General features: G+C 38.8%; 1 protein-coding gene across 11 annotated transcripts in view; it reads right to left on the minus strand.

Moving 5' to 3' along the window:
- The window catches only part of FAM184A (family with sequence similarity 184 member A), an 84,449-nt gene extending 77,184 nt beyond the window's left edge, over positions 1 to 7,265 (minus strand). For 10 of the 11 annotated variants that reach the window (XM_054819555.1, XM_054819554.1, XM_054819563.1 and 7 more), the window contains exon 1: positions 6,572 to 7,082. In XM_054819555.1, the coding sequence (XP_054675530.1) occupies positions 6,572 to 6,739 (168 nt within the window). In that variant the 5' untranslated portion in view covers positions 6,740 to 7,082. Of the gene's footprint in view, positions 1 to 6,571; positions 7,083 to 7,147 lie in introns of those variants that run through there. The other variant, XM_054819564.1, reaches the window with a different exon arrangement.
- Between the last annotated feature and the right edge of the window lie 11,506 nt (positions 7,266 to 18,771).

Raw genomic sequence — 18,771 nt, forward strand, 5'->3', positions numbered from 1 at the left:
TCAGAGTGATAACACCTAACAGTTTTCCAGCTCCTTCTAATTCTATATTATTTAATTATAGCAATAAAAAAATAAGCATAGAGCAAAAGGATACATAGAGAATTATAGAATCATTTAGGTTGGAAAAGACCCTTAAGATCATCAAGTCCAACCATAAACCTAACACTGCCAAGTCCACCACTAAACCATGTCCCTAAGCGCCACATCATACTACTTATGCTCTCCCCTAATTTATTTGTCTCTTCATTTTCATTATTCTTTTGGGTGTTTGTATAATGTGAAGAAAAAAAAACCCAAAACCATCAAAAAAACCAAACCCAACATCTCAGAGAAGCTAACATATGCATGAGCATATTAAAGAGGCATTTTAGACTTATGTGAATGTGTGATCAGACAGTTCTTCAACAACATCACACTTTCAGTTACACACACATACAGAAAATATCTTTAGAACATTAAGCTCAGTGGTCTCAGAACTCCTCCAAGTCAACCATTAAGACTATGCAGGTGGAGAAGAAAGGAATTTCATATGAGTAATTTTTTTATATTAAAACCATTTCATTCTTGTCCTACTTCTCTCTTTCTTCTTGATGTCTTGTGACAAAAGACTGTAAAGTCATTGACCTAATTCACATATACCACAACACTGAGCTCTAAAATATACTGATATCAGGTCCATATAGCACCCCTGTAGTCTCACTGTATAGGCATGCAATGATAACGAATGGGAGAACCATTCAAAGTATATATGGTCCTGAGGTCTTCAATGTATCAGCATAATTAACTTTTTTCAACTAGTCCTGGTTGGAGGGGAGCATTAAATAAGAGTTCCCAGACTTCATATCAGGACTGTCAAATTTTTTTTGTTTTTTTAAAGATCCCTAATCTTTTCTTTCAGAGACAAAGAGCATATTAACCAAAACATCAAATTCCATATTTTTTGTCCTACAAAATATGGAAGGTAAGAAAGACCTCTTCAGGTCTAAATTAGAAGCCACAGCTGTTGTAAAGCAATTCTAAGTGCTTCAACTAGCAAGTATTGAGATAAATAAATTCAGCAGTTATTGTCTTTAAGTCTGAAGATTTTGAGAGCCTGAAAGCTCTACTTACTTTTTCTGAACTATATCAGATGGTATTAAAGACATGCCATTTTTACCCAGTCCCATCTTTGTCCTTATACCATCACGGGTATAGAAAACTTCTCTTCTGTGAGTATCCCTTGCTAAGGCCATAACTACTGCAGAATGAGGACACAGTCAGAACACCACTTGGACAGAATCAGAAAGGGAAGATGGAAAGACTATACTAGCATGATTAAAAAAGAAAAATCTTAAGATACCTGCTTCAGAAATATTTTGTCTCTCACTTTCTTAGTTCTACCTTCAATCTCTCCTTTCTTAGAGGACTTTAACTATCTTTGGACTAATTAACATAAACCAAAATTAAATATCTCCAGAGAAATGTAAAAGAATTGAATATTTAATATTACATTTTCATATTTTCTAGTCCTTTAAAGCTATTTTTATGTAATAACAAAACATAACATTTATTCCCACATTACCAGTCAGAAGCATATGCAAAAATTTTGACATTCAAATATGTAGTCAAATCACACCCGCCTCAAAATTTCAGTTCTTTTCATGCAATCCTAGAACTGTTAGCAAATACTGGCCTACCGCCAATGTTAACATATGATGACATAAGGTTGCTTAAAAAACTACAACCCAAGTTTTTACAAAACTGTTAATGGCATCAACTACTACACGACGACAGCTTACATCAAAACAGTTCTACAGGGTTTTTTAGATTCTCATGTCTTCCCTATTTTTAAGGGCTGCTTTTTTAAGTTTTCTTTTAATCCTATGCACAACAAACCTTCTGCAAGAGGTTTAGTTATTTTGTTTCCTGAGGTAGAATACTTCAAAGTAAAAACTGACAATGTTTCACTGGAAACATTTTGTTAATAATCATTAATGTAAGTTGAACCCTATGGCATTTATGTCCATAGCACTGCATTCTGTGCAGCTGAGGGAGACCTTTAACCATCCCAACAAAAATGTCCACACAATAAGAAGCATAAGCATCTGAATTACAGAGCATCAAATTTGCTTTTTATTCTTTGAAATAAATTTACTATCCACACCTCCAAGTAACTCACTGGGCTAACTACTACGTTAACATTAATCTATTCTCTAAGTACCTCTCTGTAATGCACAAAGACAGAAAGGAAAACAAAGGAGAAAAATAATTTATTTTTTTTAAAAAAAAAGCAGTTGCCCAAATTTACACAACAAGCTGATGGCAGAGTTGAGAACAGAACTATAGTCCCAGGAGTCTCAGATTCTAGTTTCTTGTTTACTGAAGCATGGTGCATCTTGGTTAACTTTGTTGCCTTAGCCTTTGAACTAGCTGAGTTCTTTTGGAACCTTTCTGGAACTGTACTGTCCAGCTCTAAGTATGTACCAAGGGAAAACATCAGAGTTTTGTACCGGTTTTTCTTTATTAAATAGATAGAAACGACCACTGTAGGGTACTATCATCTGCATGGCGCTTACAGACTCTTCCTCCAGTTAATGTAAAATTTCTGCAACTAATATCACGCAACCAAATCAATGCTGAAGATTCTCATTGCCTAATCCCAGTGTGGATCATGTAGTTATTCCATAAAAGTGAGAGATTTATGTTGATGTCACAAAGCTTGCACAACAGACTCTGCAGACACATTTAGGATATGGATTTCTCAATCACAACTGCTCAAGCTGCAAACTACAGCACAAAAAGAAAAAACAAAACAAAACAAAACACCCCAAACAAAAAACCCCCAAAACTCCAACTCCAAACCAAAAACACTTGAACTTGTACTCTTCTGGCAATTATTAAAACTAATCCCACTCTCCCCTACTGATGTAAGTATAGCAGCAACTTGCTTTTTGTTTTCTATTCCAGTTGTCTTATGCAAACTAATTAAATATATATATGCATATTTTCATCTGCAGTAGGCATAATTCAGCACTGCATTAGCACTCCAGCATGAAGTAGTACAAACGCATATATGCAATCTCATAATCATCGTTCATTTCTTGTTGGCTTTAATCTTTGTGTCAGATGCTACTTTATCCCCAAACTGGTACGTAGATCTTTTAAAATGCCCCAAAATAAAGCAGCTTATACTGAAGAGGAAGACCAAAAATTGCTTCAGTTACAATTTAGCACAGCCTTTAAACATGACATGGAGTATCATCTTATTTTTTAAGCTGCATTTCTAACTTCGTTTTACTTCACCCTGTGAATTAACCATATTAAAGTAAAATCAAGTAAGTCTTCCCCCAGAAATAACAGTAAAAATATAGTTAGGCACTTCAGAAGTGTTGTGCTTAGTGAAATGGATTTGTATCTTATTTTGCCACACTCTGAATTACTGATTAGATATGGTTATTAAACAAATTTCACCTTTTTCTTCGTATTCCTGTATTGTTTTGACGGAAACATCAGATTCTCTCTAAGTAATCCAAAAATAACATAGGAATCCTAATTTTGGAATTTTACATTTACTTCATGAGTGACCCGCATCTTCTGTGGGGAAAGCATTTTCTTCTGCTGCTACTCATGGCTTGTAATACAAACTGTACAAGGATAGGCAAAAATAAACTATTGAGTAACATTTCTTTTGTCAGAAGACAGAAGCCATCTGGATAACTTACCTATGTGTATCCCTTTGGCAATGCCCCATGTATATTTAGATTTCCTTTTACTATACTATATTGGTGGTTTTGTTTTGACCTGGTAAAGCACCCGACTTCAGCTCTAAATCCACTGAGAGATTTAATATATCTTCAAACCAGTCTTAGAAGAGTTGGAAGACAAAAATAAATAAATAGGGAAAATAGTTGAAAGGTGTGTGAGAAGTGTCTGTATATACAGACATTAAACAATTTGAGAAGCACAATTAAGAAGTGGTATTCTGAATAAGTTCATAGATTACAGAGGAGGAATTCTATACACATTTGCCAAAGCATTTGGCAAAGCTTGAACAGTAGAATTTGGTCTTCACAGAAATATCCTAATGTCTTTTTTGCATCAGCTTATTTCCAGAAATCTTCTGCAAAGTGAAGGCAATTCTTCTCTGACAATTTACTACTGCTTACAGAAATTAAGTATTGTCTTTATATTTTTCCCCTGTAGCTTGAGTCCTTTCTCAGGGATTAATTTCTGCAGCCATCTACCAAATCAGGCTTCAGATTCTAGAGCAGGTTAGAAAGTGTAGCTTATACTTTACCCAGAAGTTTCTATACTTCTTTTAAGCCTCCCTTTCTGAAAGGCCAAGTAACAAACAAAAACATAGGACCCAATCCCTCTAACTACAAAACTGTCAAAATTTGCACCTCTACCTCAATGAAATTAATGCTATTGAATACTTTTTATTATTGCAATAGGTGCAAGAGTATTTTTATTATACATCCTGTTTTACATTTTAAAATACTATTCTTCACTCTAGACTTTCAGTCAGTACAAAGATCAGCTGATTTTCCAAGTTTTCTTCCTAAAACTTGAAAACAGAACACAAAACTAAAACATTACCACAGTCTGCAAGTCAATGGGAAACAAATACAAGATTCCAGACCTGCAAAAGTCAAATTCACATGTAAACTTCTTGTACAAGCACATAATTTACAGTTATTTTAAATACACAAGCAGAAGAAAATTCATAGCTTTTATCTGCACTACTCTGAAGTCTTTGGCAGGACAGACATGCACAATTTCTAGAATTTTAGAAGAATTCTACTGTGGATCATAAAAAAAACCCCTTATTAAAAAAACCCCACAGTATTTACTTTCACTCTCTTAATGTTTTCCAATACAGTTCAAAATATTCCAGCACCACGCACTTAAATCCATATTTAACTTACATTCACCTCAAGACAACTGACACACAATAACTGAGAGGGCACAGGGCACATTCCCAGCAATGTGGAACTCATGGGTATACACAAATAACTTCACAACAGAAGTGGAACACGGTTTCTGAAATCAACTATACGCTGCTGGGTAAATTCCTAGAGAACAGAAGGGAAATATATCAAAGGACATGGACACACACAGAAATAAAAATTATTCTTTGAAAGTATTACTTTTCATATGCACTAGGCCTTAAGGTAAGTCTCCAATATATTTATGGTCTCCAGGTGCTTTTTGCACCTTTCAGGGAGCACAAGTCTGCAGTAATATCTTTAATATTTTAATTCTTAATTTGTATGCACATGGAGTAAAACCAAAGAGATTCTTCAGCTTATTTTAATTCTACTTTTCTCCTTATGAAATTACACTTTTAGTTCCACCCATGTTAACGTATAATCGGACTGTGAATTCAAAGATAAGACAAAATACCCCTCAGTCATCAGTTTTCCAATACATTAAGGTGCAGAGTATGCCATGATAAATACTATTTTTAACTGGTCAACAGTGCATCAGCTGTGCATAAATACAAACTGTCTCCACTGTGAGACTGCCAGCAGTCTTCATTCTCTTCATTCTTAGTTCCAATGAAATGTCACCTTCATCCATTTTAACATACATTTGAAGAACACTAGCAGTTCTCACAGTGCTTTTAAATTACCTTTAAATGTTTTAGCTATGTAATTCCTGACGGAAATTATTTCTTCTGCTTTCTCTTTAACAAACATAATCTGCCTTTCGTTTCCTAAACAACGCTATTCACCTATGGCTTGAACATCATATAAGAGAGATTACAGCACTGAAGCATTTTTTTAAGTTATTCTAAATAAATCCTAGCTATAATCACAACTGAAACATGGGGCCTACCAGCTTTAACAATATGCTTTTAAAACACCTTGCAGTTTGATCCCCACCTTTGACAAAGATACAATGCATTTTCTATGCTGGGGATGATATAATGAAAACTGTTCAATTAGCAATACAAAACCAGAGATATTCTCACACTTCATTTCGCCCTCACCACCTAAGGCACTTAAGATGCTACCAGACACCTTATAATATAATAACAGTACTTCTCTTCAGCAAAAGGATAGCAAGCATCACTTGAATTTCTCTATGTGAAAAGACAGCACGGCTTACAAAAGAGCTAGAAGAGAAGCTACGATGTTCACAGAATAAATAGCAACTATCAGCTTCGCAATCGGGGATCGCCTCCCACACACCCAGACACCTGGCTGTGCTAGACGGAATTTGGACACAACTAACCGGGAACCGGTACTGCGGCAGTTCCTGCCTGACACCCGCTGTTCCCGCTCTCCACGTCTGCGGTACGGCAGAGCTTTCCCTGCAGGACCCCGGTCCCCCAGGGACCGAGGCTGCTCCCGGGGCAAGGCGGCCGCTCCAGGCCCGGTCTCCGGGGTACAAGCCCGGTCTCCGGGGTACAAGCCCGGCCGCATCTCACCCGGATTTAACATCTGCCCCGAGAGCCAGCCCGTCTTCAGCCAAACCTCTGCCTAGGGGATGGCGAGAAGCGAAGGGAAACAAAAGAGAAAGAAAGAAAAGGCGGCAGAGGACCCGGCGCGCCTCCCGCTGCCCGGCGGGGAGGACGCTCCCTCACCTTCGTGAGCTGGGCAATCTTCTTGCTCATTTTGAAATGCAGGTCCGGGCTGTGCTCGGCGCCCAGTCCCGGCTGGGCTGAGCCGGAGCCGAGTTTTCCCGCGCCGGGTGCGGAGCCGCCGCCGTAGCTGTGCTGCGGCTGCTGCCAGCCCATCCCCGGGGTCGCCATCTTCACCGCCCGGCCCCCGCCGCCGCTCGGGCTCCGCCGGCACCGGCCCTACGGGGGAGCCGCGCCGAGGGCGCCCCGGCCGCGAACCGCTGCCCGAGGCGGCTCCTCCCGCCCCGGGACCGGCCTCGGGCGCTTCTTACTGCCGCCGTCCTCACCAGCCGCGCCGGGCTGCGGCGTCAACCCCTCGTGGCCGCTGCGAGAAGCGGCACCAGCCTCACTTCTCCTCTTCCCCCTCCCCGTCCGTTCCGCCCGGCACCGGGCGGGGAGACGGTCCGGTCCGGCCCTCGGACGGCCCGAGGCCGCGCGGGAGCGGCGGTTGAACGGCCGTGTGCGGTTGCCGGGCTGCCGCCGGGCTGTTTACGCCACGCAGCCCCGCGTCACTCGCCAGCCCCGCCCCCGCTCGCTCACCCGCTCGCGGCCTCCCCGCCTTCGGAGCAGCTGGGGCCGCGCGCGCCACCCAGCGAACGAGCGCGCACGCTGGGCCGAGGGACCTCGCTTCCTCCCTGCCCGCGGCAGGTGCGCGTGCTGCATTCCCTTCTCCCCCGTCCCCGTCGTTCCCCCCTCCGGCGGTTGGCGGCGGCTGCTGGCTGCTTCTGCTGCGGACGGGGGCGGGGAGAACCCCTTCCGCAACGGGGGCGCCGCTGCCGCCGATTTGGGCAGGGCGGGAGTGAGGGAGTTACACGTTTTAGTCAGGGTTGCCCCTCTGTGGCAGGGGTTGGGGCATGTGTGCCAACCGCCTAAACCTTTTCCTCATGGAGAGCCTTGAAAATGCAGTGGGTGCCGGTGGGGGCTAGGGCAGAGCTCCCCGGCACTGGAAGGGCCCCAGGGGTAGTACAGTCCGCTGTGTAGGGGTGAATGAAGTGGGCGAGGTATTGCTGGCCCCTGGCTATGTATTGGTCTGCGACAGAGCAAGTGCTGTTTTCTCACAGCAGTAGGTGGTAGGGGCAAGTAGTGTCTTAAAATTGAAGTAGGTAGTACATTAGCTAAGCGCTTGACTGTACAATTACTTCAGATTTTGGAGGAGGAAACAACACAGTTCTCACAGATCATAGAGTGACGTGGCAGGGTGAAGGGGGAGGCATTCACTTGAGCTGGCTAGTCTCCTTGGTTGCTACAGACACAGCCTCTGCAGGCCGTCGTTATGGACCCATGAGCTGATGAGTACGGAACAAAGGTCCCTGCCAGAAGGAATTCACAGCTGAATTTAGTTCATCCTTTAGCTTGGATTTGACTGCTCTCTTCTTCTGATTCCATCCTGCGCAACTCCTGAGAATAGCCACCCTCTTTAACAATTTAATGTGTCTTTGCTAGGCTCTGGCCTTGTGAGAATATATATATATTAATCTGGTTGGACACTGTTGTGGTTCAACCCAGCAGGCAGCTAAAAGAACCTCACAGACATTGGCTCACTTCCCCCCAGTGGGATGGGGGAGAGAATTGAAAAAAAAAGGTAAAACTTGTGGGTGGAGATAAAGACAGTTTAATATGACAGAAAAGGAAGACAATAATAAAAAAGAATATACAAAACAAGTGATTCCCAGCACAATTGCTCAACACCCGCAGACCAGTGATGCCCAGCAGTTTCTGAGCCATGACCTAAACCCCCATCCAGCTTCCCCCCAGTTATATACTGAGCATGACATCATATGGTATGGAATATCCCTTTGGCCAGTTGGGGTCAGCTGTCCTGACTGTGTCCCCTCCCAGCTTTTGTGCACCCCCAGCCTCCTTGCTGGCAGGGCAGTATGAGAAGCTGAAAAGTCCTTATTCTCATCCTAAATCCAAACCACAGCACTATACCTACTTCTGGGAAGAAAATTAACTCCCAGCTGAAACCAGGACAGACACATTTGGTTTCCTGATCAACAGCCCATGCACTCATCTTTTAAAGAGTCCTTGGTACTCTCTGTTGAGTAGTTTATCTTTTTACTGCTTCTTTTTTTTTCTTTTTTTCTGCTTTAAAAATATCTTCTTTGCCTGCATTCTTTGTAGGCAAACAGAAATATCAAAGAGAAGAACTACAAAAATACACGGCTAAACCTGTTGTTCTCAACAAGGGTATGGAGAGAAGTATTACTTAGAATTAGCAAATGATAGAAATAGATGGAATAGTAAATTACAAGAAGGGATCCATATTGCAGAGCAGTGTGTCTCACGTGCTACTGGACATTCATGCTAATACAGTATGATAAATAACCAACTCACCATGAACTGCCAATGCAAGCCTGAGGTCATGGGGCAAATGAGATTCTTTGATGTACAGATGGGACACTAACCAGAAGGTACAATTAGGTGTTGCTACTTTTGTACAGATGTTTGTGAGAGTACAAGAGAGATAATGCCTTGAGGTCTGGGGTCTGTAATTTCCATGTGTCAGCACACCGGAAAGATGTTGAAAAAAAGGACCAGAACTACAGAGGTTCTGGGGAAAGAGTCTTATACTGAAAGATGTAATAAACCCAAACTATTTTGAATAGTGAGGAGTCTAAAAAAGTGATTTAATCCCAGTCTTTAAGTAGCTGTGTTGCCCTAATTTCAGAATTTGCATTGTTCAGGAAATTCTGACACTGATTTTTATTTTTTTTTCCTTCTAAAGTGGCCCATTCTGGCAACAGAGAACAAAGGACAGATGGTGCCTACCCAGGCAGTGATTCATACAGATGAAATATAAGGGGAAGAAAGAATATTAGGAGCATCTGTATAGATGACATCCATGAATAGCACATACTGTTAATTCAGTTTTATCAAATGAAAAAAATAATTCAGTGACAGAAGAGATTGTGATTTTTCATGTCTAGGAAGGTCAAACTAGTAATTAATGCAGTAAATTGATTGTGAAGACTTGGTTATGGTTGATGGTTGTGTCTGGCTGATTGTGTGACCTTAAGCAAGCTGCTTAATTCTCATGCAAAAGGGCACTTTCTTTAGTATACCTAATAATGTCTCTGATATTAAGGTATGGCTGGCTAAATTTGTTATTGCTCTTAGAAATCTCAAAAGTTACAGACAGTATTATCATTTTAATTTTAATATATACATTTAAAATATTTTGGATAGACTTCTTTTTCAAATAAATTAGAGTGGTTTGGATTTATCAACATTTCTTCTGAGACAAAAAGCCTCACTGTTTTATTTTTCAGTTTCTTCTGAGAAGTATACACATTTGATGTGGCCCATATTGGCCCCAAATCATTGTTTTGAATAATTTGGAAGTGACTTATATCTGCCAGGACAAAACAGTCAAATATGTTTATTTTTTGTCTCCTCCTTGTATAGACTTGCTAAATACTAAGTTTTGTCTAGCTGCCTTAAATATTCTTTATCTATTTCATGTGTCATTTAGTCATAGTTTGCATATTTAAATTGCTTTCAAGCTTCTTTTTACACATTTTATGCTGTTAGAGCTCAGGTAGTGACTGCTAAGAACCTCTTTTCCATTCAGGTCTGCACATGTAGCATAGAGCCTGTTTTCTTTGAGGTTACTGCTGAAAAGAGGCTTTATGCAGCAGAACAGTCAGGACCCTAGCGCTTTTATTCCTCAGTGGGATTTCATGTCTCATCAGTACAGTAGGATCTGTAGGTCCAAAGGTCTCCCAGGGCTTGGGCTGAAGCCATCCAGAGGCAGATGACAAGGCAGTGCTCAGGGTTTGCTGAAGGGTGCAAAAAGCAATGGAATGAGGTGGGGCTCTTCATGTGTATCATTGCTGTGAAAGCTGCACAGTGAAACCTTTAGAGTCTCTATTAACATGCACTTATGCAAGTGACATAGAATTTGTATCTACCCAGTGTCTCCATGTGAGTATAGGCACTATGCAGGAGTGCTCTTGGTATATGTATATGGAAGATTTTTAATAAATTTGAAAATAGTGAATATATGCTTTAAGATTGCAGTTTGATGTATCTGCTATGCATATATACCAGCATATGTGCAAGACACACAATGCCTGTAGTTTTACTTTTTCTGATGTAAAACACTGCCTATGTGGAAATCTACCTGTGTCGTCTTATATTCTACTGCCTATCTATTTATCTGCGTATTTGATGTTCATATGTTCTGGTACGTATGTATGTTTTCTAAAATTATGACATACCATTGCAGAGGTTTGCAAAACCAGGAAAGAATTTCATTTACATTCAATATCTGCTGGGAATATTATAGATCACAGATTTCCATGTGTAGAAAAAGCACCCAACTTTATTTATCTCATCACAGCTTTGACTAAGATAAATGCGTGCAATCACTGTATGCCTTATTTTCAAGCCTTAGGCACAAAACTCCCTCTCTTTGATTCTTTATAGACACAAAGTGTTACAAGGACTAAGCTTGCTTTGTGATAATGTCTTTTGACAACTCTGAAGATGTCAGAAAGTCGGCAGCTTTTACTGAAAGGACAGTTAGCAAGAAATTTGACCTACTGGTATTTGCAGGTTTCTGCTATTTAATTTGTAAGCTTGCAGCTAAAACTCTGAACTGTGAGTTTTCAAATTTTTTGCAAATGTGTATGAACAAAGGTGTTTATATCACAATTCTCATGTTCATTGAATGGTTGAATTATGCAAGTATTTAGTAACTAAATACTTAAAATACGGAGAGTCTTAAGAAAAAGTCTATTTATTTCTACCAGAATGCTCAAGTAACCATTTATTATAGACATACCTTAAGTTTATATATAGGTTTAATTATTTTCATAAAGTAATAATTCACCATTTAAAAGAATAGTATAAAATACTCAAAATAACAATACAGCTTAAACATATCTGTCATTCCTGCTTTAATTTTCTGGTCCAAACAAACCTGATGGAATATAATAACTGAATAAGCCCATGATGTCCTACTTTAACATATAAAGACCTCATTGCTAAGGCTGAGGTTAATCTATGATGCTGAGATTTCTGTGTAAGAAATCATACAAAACAATTTTGTTTTGAAAGTGTACAAGTGACAAGGGCTTCTTCTGTTAGCTGTAGATAATGATATAGAGAGAGGCATATTTTCAGATCTATAAAGGACAAAAGAGTAGCCAAAATTGCCTTGCTATGGCTGCATATATAATAATGAAGGATATGCAGGGGGGGAGGTGAAGAACCAAACAAAAAATAAAAACTAAATGTCCTAATAACTTTGAAATAATCTCATGACCATTTAATTTGTGGGTTAGCAAGACTGTGATTTATGTAAGGTACACAATCAGGTCAACATTTCAGGATACTCATCTGAGTAATTCATTCAATTATCCTCTTACCTCTATGCATGCAAGTAAGCTTTCAGTCAATAATGAGTCAGTGGTACAGGGTGACAAATACAGGTTGAGGACTCTATCTGGTAGATCTTTGGTCCTTACATCTTCTGGGTTTTATAATTTTATGGCTGTACACTGTCTTGGCCTTCAAAGCTTGAAAGACTCAACCCCTGTAAGTCTTGAACTCATGTGTATGTGAAACCCGGTGTAAGTTGAATGTTTCAAATAAGTAAGCAGAGAATGGTGAACACACATCTGATATAGAGGAAGCTATTGTGTCCTTTATTATGTCTAGTTTCCAATCTGGGAAACTGTTAGTGTGTGGAAAATAATTTAGGTCACTAATACCTAAAAGGAATGCTGTCATGTCATGCATGTACCCAAACTGGAACTACCATCAAGATGTGATAGAAGAGAGAGTGTTTTGGCTGCAAGTTGTGAACAAGTATATTTGAATGGTTGGGTTTTTTTGCTGATTCTTTGGAAATTAATTTTCCAGATCTGTAGAGATATGCACTGGCACACAAAAAAATTCCCATGAGCAATTATCTCCAGATAATTCTATCTTTTTTTAAATCCACTTGTATATCCTCTTGCACAACACTTTTATCCTCACGTGGAAACATGCAGTTGAGGGCATGTGGCTTTTTATTAGAAAAATTAACAATAGCCCACTCTTTTACATCAATTGTTTTCATTCAGTAAAGATCTTTATATGACTCTAATTTCAAGCACAAAAGAGTAGTTAAGGATGGAAAAGTCCAGTGTAAAGGAAAAAGACCAAAATGAAAAGTGTAAGGCTCTATCTTTATTCTGATATAGCTCTCTCTTTTAATACTTCTGTTGTCTTATAATTTATTTTAACTTTGGTTTTTAAGCTTGATCCACTTTTTTTGTGGCAGAGTTGTTATACTGTAAAGAAAATAAAAATTACAGGGGAAACACAGATCTGTTTTACAGACAAAGAAAAAAAAAGCAGCAGGAGAAGTGGGAACAAAGAAAAACCGAACGCCTTGGCAAAACATCCCACTCTTTATACATGACTGTCCTTTAGAGATGGGAGTCACACAAAGTAAGTGTTGGTCGTATCACTAGCTTCTCTGGAAGTTGCTGAGATACAGCTGGGTAAAAGATGCTTTAAGAGTCTACCTATGTAAAAGATTTTTTTCTCTTGCTTTAGAAAAGATTATCCAGTACATTTCTGTTCTTTTTACCTGCACAGATGGAGAAAATTGGATGAATCCTCAGTTAAGTATGAATCTTAGTGTTTTTATTCATTCTTATAACTTTTTCTTTGTAAAGTGCTGTTTCAATCTTGTCCCTTGCTAATTTACCAGGACAGAAAGGCATTTAACAACATCGAGAAAGTACCCAGACACACAAAAAAACCCAACTCTTGTGCTTTTCCTGTCAAAACAGAGAACTAAACCTATCAGTGCTCACCACTGGACAGGAAATTAGTAAGACAACTGGTTGTTACGAAGCCAGAGCTGAAAATTCATGTAAGTGTTAATAGTAGCCTTACAGAATATTTTGTGCCAGCCATCTGCATCAAGATGCAGCATGTAACCCTATGGAACTTCTCAGATACAGGCTTTTAGTAATTAGTCACTTCATTTCCAGCTTAGAGCCAGCATTTTGGCTGGCAAAATATATTTTCTGAAGTAAGCCTTCTTACTTTAAATAATGTTTCATTTTGCCTTTTTTTCAAAGATTTTTTTTATATAAATGGTATGCATTTGCTCTAAGTTGCTGATAAAGTCCTTAAACAGGTTATAATAGTCCTTATAGTCTTTCATGTCACCTGCAAAGATTTAACATATGAGCTACTGCTTCAAGCTTCTTCTTAACAAGTTTTCTTATTTTATGAGAAAACTCTCTTTTTTAAATTATGCAAGTTTTTTCAGGTAGAAAAAATCAGACCTAAAACAGGGAAGCTGGCAGCTCAGCTGGGTGTAAGTACCTGAGAGGAATGATGAATGATGGACAGGAGGAAGGGAACAGAGAGGTCTCGGTGTGTAAGCTTGGGTGGGCCCTCTGGGGCAGGGTTGGCCTTCCTGGTGAGGAATAGGAGGCCAAGGAACTTGCTTTTCAAACTAGGTCTGCGAAGCAGGACCCTCATGGGGAATTTGGCAAACATTAAAAGAACTGCCATCCCTTCCTGCACAGCCTGTGTAAATCAACCGTGTTTTCCACTCCCTGGAATACAGCAGACCAAATCCTGATCTTAATGTTTCAAATCAATCTTTCTAGATTTATGCTACAAATACACTTAGGGATGCAAAGAAAGCTTCATTTAATTTCGCTTTCAAACTCAAGTTGTAGGCACATTTCTGCACATGAAAACACAATTTTGTCAATATATGCTAAATTTAGCATAATTCTTATTATGCTGACTTATCTACTGCAGAGGAGGGATTCAGTCTTGCTTTCTACACTGGAATATAAATTTAATCAGCTGCCTAAGACACTTTTATTCAAGGATGTTAGAAAGTGGTTTTGGTTTTGCTCATGGACAAAATGGCAGATAGGACAAAAAGTAATGTATTAAATAACAGTTGAATTTGAAGATCTTTATCATAGACTGTTGATCTTTTACATTCTTATGCTCCTCTGACAATAACTCATTAAGGAGACTGTTCAGAGTAAAAAATGAATACATTTCAGTTAATTCAATTAATACATTCATATTTATCTTCATTAGCATGAAAGCATTCCTATTGAAAAGAGCAGTGACCTTTGGTATATTATTGGAGCTTCTTCCAGGGATGCATTAAGTAACCTTGCTAACTTCTGTAATGTTCCTCTAAGGACAGAATTAAATGGAAGGGAGCGCTGCAAGTGGGGCTGCATTGTTTCTAATGCAAGTGTTACAATGAATCCAAAAAGGAGACAAATACAAGGAAATCTGCCTCAGTCTTTCAGTAGCAACCGGTAAACATTATTTTCGTATATTAGTATGACTTGCTTAGCTAAATCCTGACATTATTTAAATATGCTGGACTTGTACAGAAAGGTAATGCACTTGTCTTCTTTTTGGAGGAAAAGCAGCTTTATAGGCTAAAATATAAAGTTAATTCTGACTGATGAAAATATTATTCAGAATATTAATGTATGATAAACAATACTAAACAACTGTGATTGAGAAGAAGACTTACAACACTGACCTTCCTAGGAAAATCTGGCTGGCTGATGATGTTTGTTTGGTTTTAGCATAGTTATTGCCAGCTGGTATTTATCACATCTATTATGCATCTTTGGGGAAAAAATCATCAGCAAGAAAAAGCGACAGCCCCCAGTTTAAGTGTCACTGCTCTCAGCAGCTTGATCTAACATCATATACCTGTGCATTATAGGAGCACTGGTACAGAGTTAAGCTGGATGAGGATTTAGTTCACTGCTTTCTACGCTGGCTTTCATATTGTCCTGCATATGTGCTCATTCAGACTTCAGGATGCCTATAAAATTCACGCCGTCTTGCAAGAGGCATAATGGATGAAATGTGGATTTTTTTCTTCTTGAGGTCATCAGTGGAAGGTTGGATGGGACAGGTGAAAGCTGCACTGATCTTATCTACAGTGCAGGTAAAGACACCTAGAGCACCAGGAATGCTTGGGTTTTTCTTTTCCCTCAGTCCCAACGGGGTCACTTGGAAGCAGCCACAGAAATGCTCCAGTAAGAAAGTTCCAACAGATGGCTGGTGTAGCTCTGATCCTGCCCTCAGGGTCATTCTGCAGCGCAACACAGACAACATTTGTAATCTGTATTTCTCACTATGACAGCATTGGAAATGGAGAGATTGGTTGCTTGAAGGGTTTTACTTTGAATGTGGCTAATTAATCTCCAACATTGGTTCAGGATTTTCTGGTCCACATAGTTATCATTGGTCTATTCCCTGACACATATGAATTCAAATTGCTGCATCTTGCCAATGTATTTTGGAGGATTTGAGCATACAGATTTGGAGACTAGAGAGAATTTTGGTTATGCTTCAAGAAGGAAGAAAGATAGGCTGGCATATTTCCAGAAAATTTGCAGTGGTGGATTTATGGTTTTGCTAAAATTGTGTCAAAGCCCCAAAAGGTTTGCATCAGTGTCAATATGCAGATAAAAATGGCTTTTGTACAGTTTTTATTACCTTCAAATAGTTGGAGGCTTCTTTTGAAATTAAATGTATTGAAAACTGCAATATTTTAAGATGAATTTGCATATGCAGGTTGCTGACTGAAAGTTCCATTTTATAGAAGTGTTCCATAGAAACTGTGGTTAAGGGGGGGATAAAGAAGAGCACTTTGAGTTTATTACTGATCTTTAATTAACCTGTCAAAATCAAGAGGTATGCCTCTTGATTGTACTGTAGTCTACTGAAACTGATACAGTAACTAAAACCATCAGGGGTAGAGGAAAAGGAGCAAAGTTTATCTGCCCTGAAGATAACCTGCTATAACTGTAAGTTCTGGTGACCATGCTTATTATCTGGTGACTGTACTGTTATTATTCACAGAGGTGATGTTTTGAAACCTGCTTGCCAGACATTCCGATTTGACTTGAATAGTGAAGACTACGGGATCATCAGTTATCTGGATTAAAGCGCAGTGGGCCTGAAAACGTCCCATTATGCTCAAACTCAAATCAACGGCAACACAGCTTTCATTCAGCAGAATGTTGGGTTCCTAGTTCTTGACAGGAACCCAGCTCCTTCAACAATATTTAACATTTTGGAAGGGATCAGGATTAATTTTGCACAGGCCTGGTTCTGGACCAAGGTAAGAGATTTGCTTTGAGAATGGGCTACCTTAGAAAGCTAGAATACAGTCTTTGCAAAATCAGCATAAACTTGTGTTTCGGTATATCATGCATATATATTTCAGGAAGGGTGTAGTATCCTGTTTGGTGCATAATCAAGCTAGTTAATAAGCACAGAAATGTGAGTATTTTTAATTATTATGGAAAAAAGGTTGTAAATCATTTATTGAAGAATGTTCTTGAGAGTGAGAGAAAAGATACAGATGATTTCTATGACAAGAATAGTCTTCAAATCTACAAATTATTGCTTATGAATTTTAAGAACAGGCATTTTTGACAAAGCGAGTAAGAGCTGTTTTTCCACACATAGCATATAAAACTCACTTGAGCATCTTTTGAAATTTATGAACACTAGGGCAAAATTGTAAAGATTACATATCACTGATAGTAATTTTTTACATCATTGTTCATTTTTATGTTACTTCTTAGTTACAAGTGCCCCTAATTACTCATATAATAAAATCTAGTTTACTTGCTTGTAAGCGTATCCTGTTAGATATTAAGAGAATAATTTTGAAATTATTACCGCTCTTTGTATGCTGAGCTACTCGGAACAGTGTATCAATTTTCACATAAATCCATGTTTTGAACATTAAAATTTTTCTGATCTGTAAGATTAGAACTAGATAAAACTAAATAAAACTAAATAAAATATTTACAACACTTAGCAAGGAAAGTAATAAACCCCAGCATTTGAATATCTAGAGTTACTCCACAAAGAATTTCTTAAAGTCAAAGTTTGTGATGAAGTGATGTGGTGTCTCTGAAGTAGGAAACATGAAGGGCAAGAAAAAGAATTCACTCTAAGTTTTCATCCAGTTAGAGTAAACAGTGCTTAAAGCCTCAGTCCAGCAGGTACATACTTAGCTTTGAGTATTCAAGGAATCTCTTTGAGATCGGCTTTCACCTGATGAAAGTCTTGCCACACTCTTTACCAGTCAAATGCACAAATGTACTTCTACTAGAAATTTTGCTATCTAGTTTTTCAAGCCTACTATAACTTTCAGAGAATTTTAGAATGGAAATCAGTCAGAGAAATAAAAAAGAATTCATTCTTTTAGTAACAAGGAGCCCTCTTCCCAGCTGATCTAGTTTAACAGAAGAGATCCCATTTACCAACTTTTTACAGAAGGATAAAAGGTTTTTGATGTTGTTTTAATTAAGGGTATTATTTCCCCACAGTTAAGTTATCCATGGCTTTCTCTAACATCATTCAGGTATGGCATTAATCTTAGTTTAAAGGTGGTGTTTGTTTTTTTCTTGCCAAGCTTATCAGAACCATTCGAATTATTTGAGACTGAATCCAAAGAGCACAATAAAGCTACTTGGAATAATTACATCTTAATCTTTTGGAATCTAAAATCTGTGGGCATTTGAAACTTAATATTCAAACTCAACTTTGAAGAAAATCCAGTAATTCTAATGTTTATGTCAGTCCAGTTTGTCTTTAAAACTCCCTCGCTTCTTTTAAAGTACTTTAGGAAGTGTATCTGTGTAAGGTTTCTGCTTATAAGATTTTAAAACTGTAACTATAGTGCATATGCAATAGTAACTGAGGATAACCTTTCATTCACTGAAACCACTCACTCTTTGAAAGATCTCCTATAAGCAATAAACTCCATGCCTATGGAAAGCTCTATCTTCCCATACACTGTGCAGCTGACTTCTGCACTGTTTGCCACAGAAGCTTTTTGATGCCACACTACACTTCTTTACTTAACCACTAGCTAGAGAGGATCTTGGAAAATTATGTGGGGAAAAAGGTTGTATGGTAGCTTCACATATTTATATTATAAATCATATCATAAAGACATCTTACATCTCTAACACTTCGTTTAATTCAGGGCAAAATCATTTGCCTTTCAGAAGCTTTTTTCTGAGCCAGAGCTTCTGCTGCAGCACAAATGTGTCCATCATAGAAGCAAGTAGGTCTCAATTTGGCATTCGCCCAAAACAGACAGCAAGGCCAAGTAGATATTGAGAAGT

Source organism: Grus americana, chromosome 3 (genome assembly GCF_028858705.1).
Source record: "Grus americana isolate bGruAme1 chromosome 3, bGruAme1.mat, whole genome shotgun sequence".
Taxonomy (NCBI): domain Eukaryota; kingdom Metazoa; phylum Chordata; class Aves; order Gruiformes; family Gruidae; genus Grus; species Grus americana.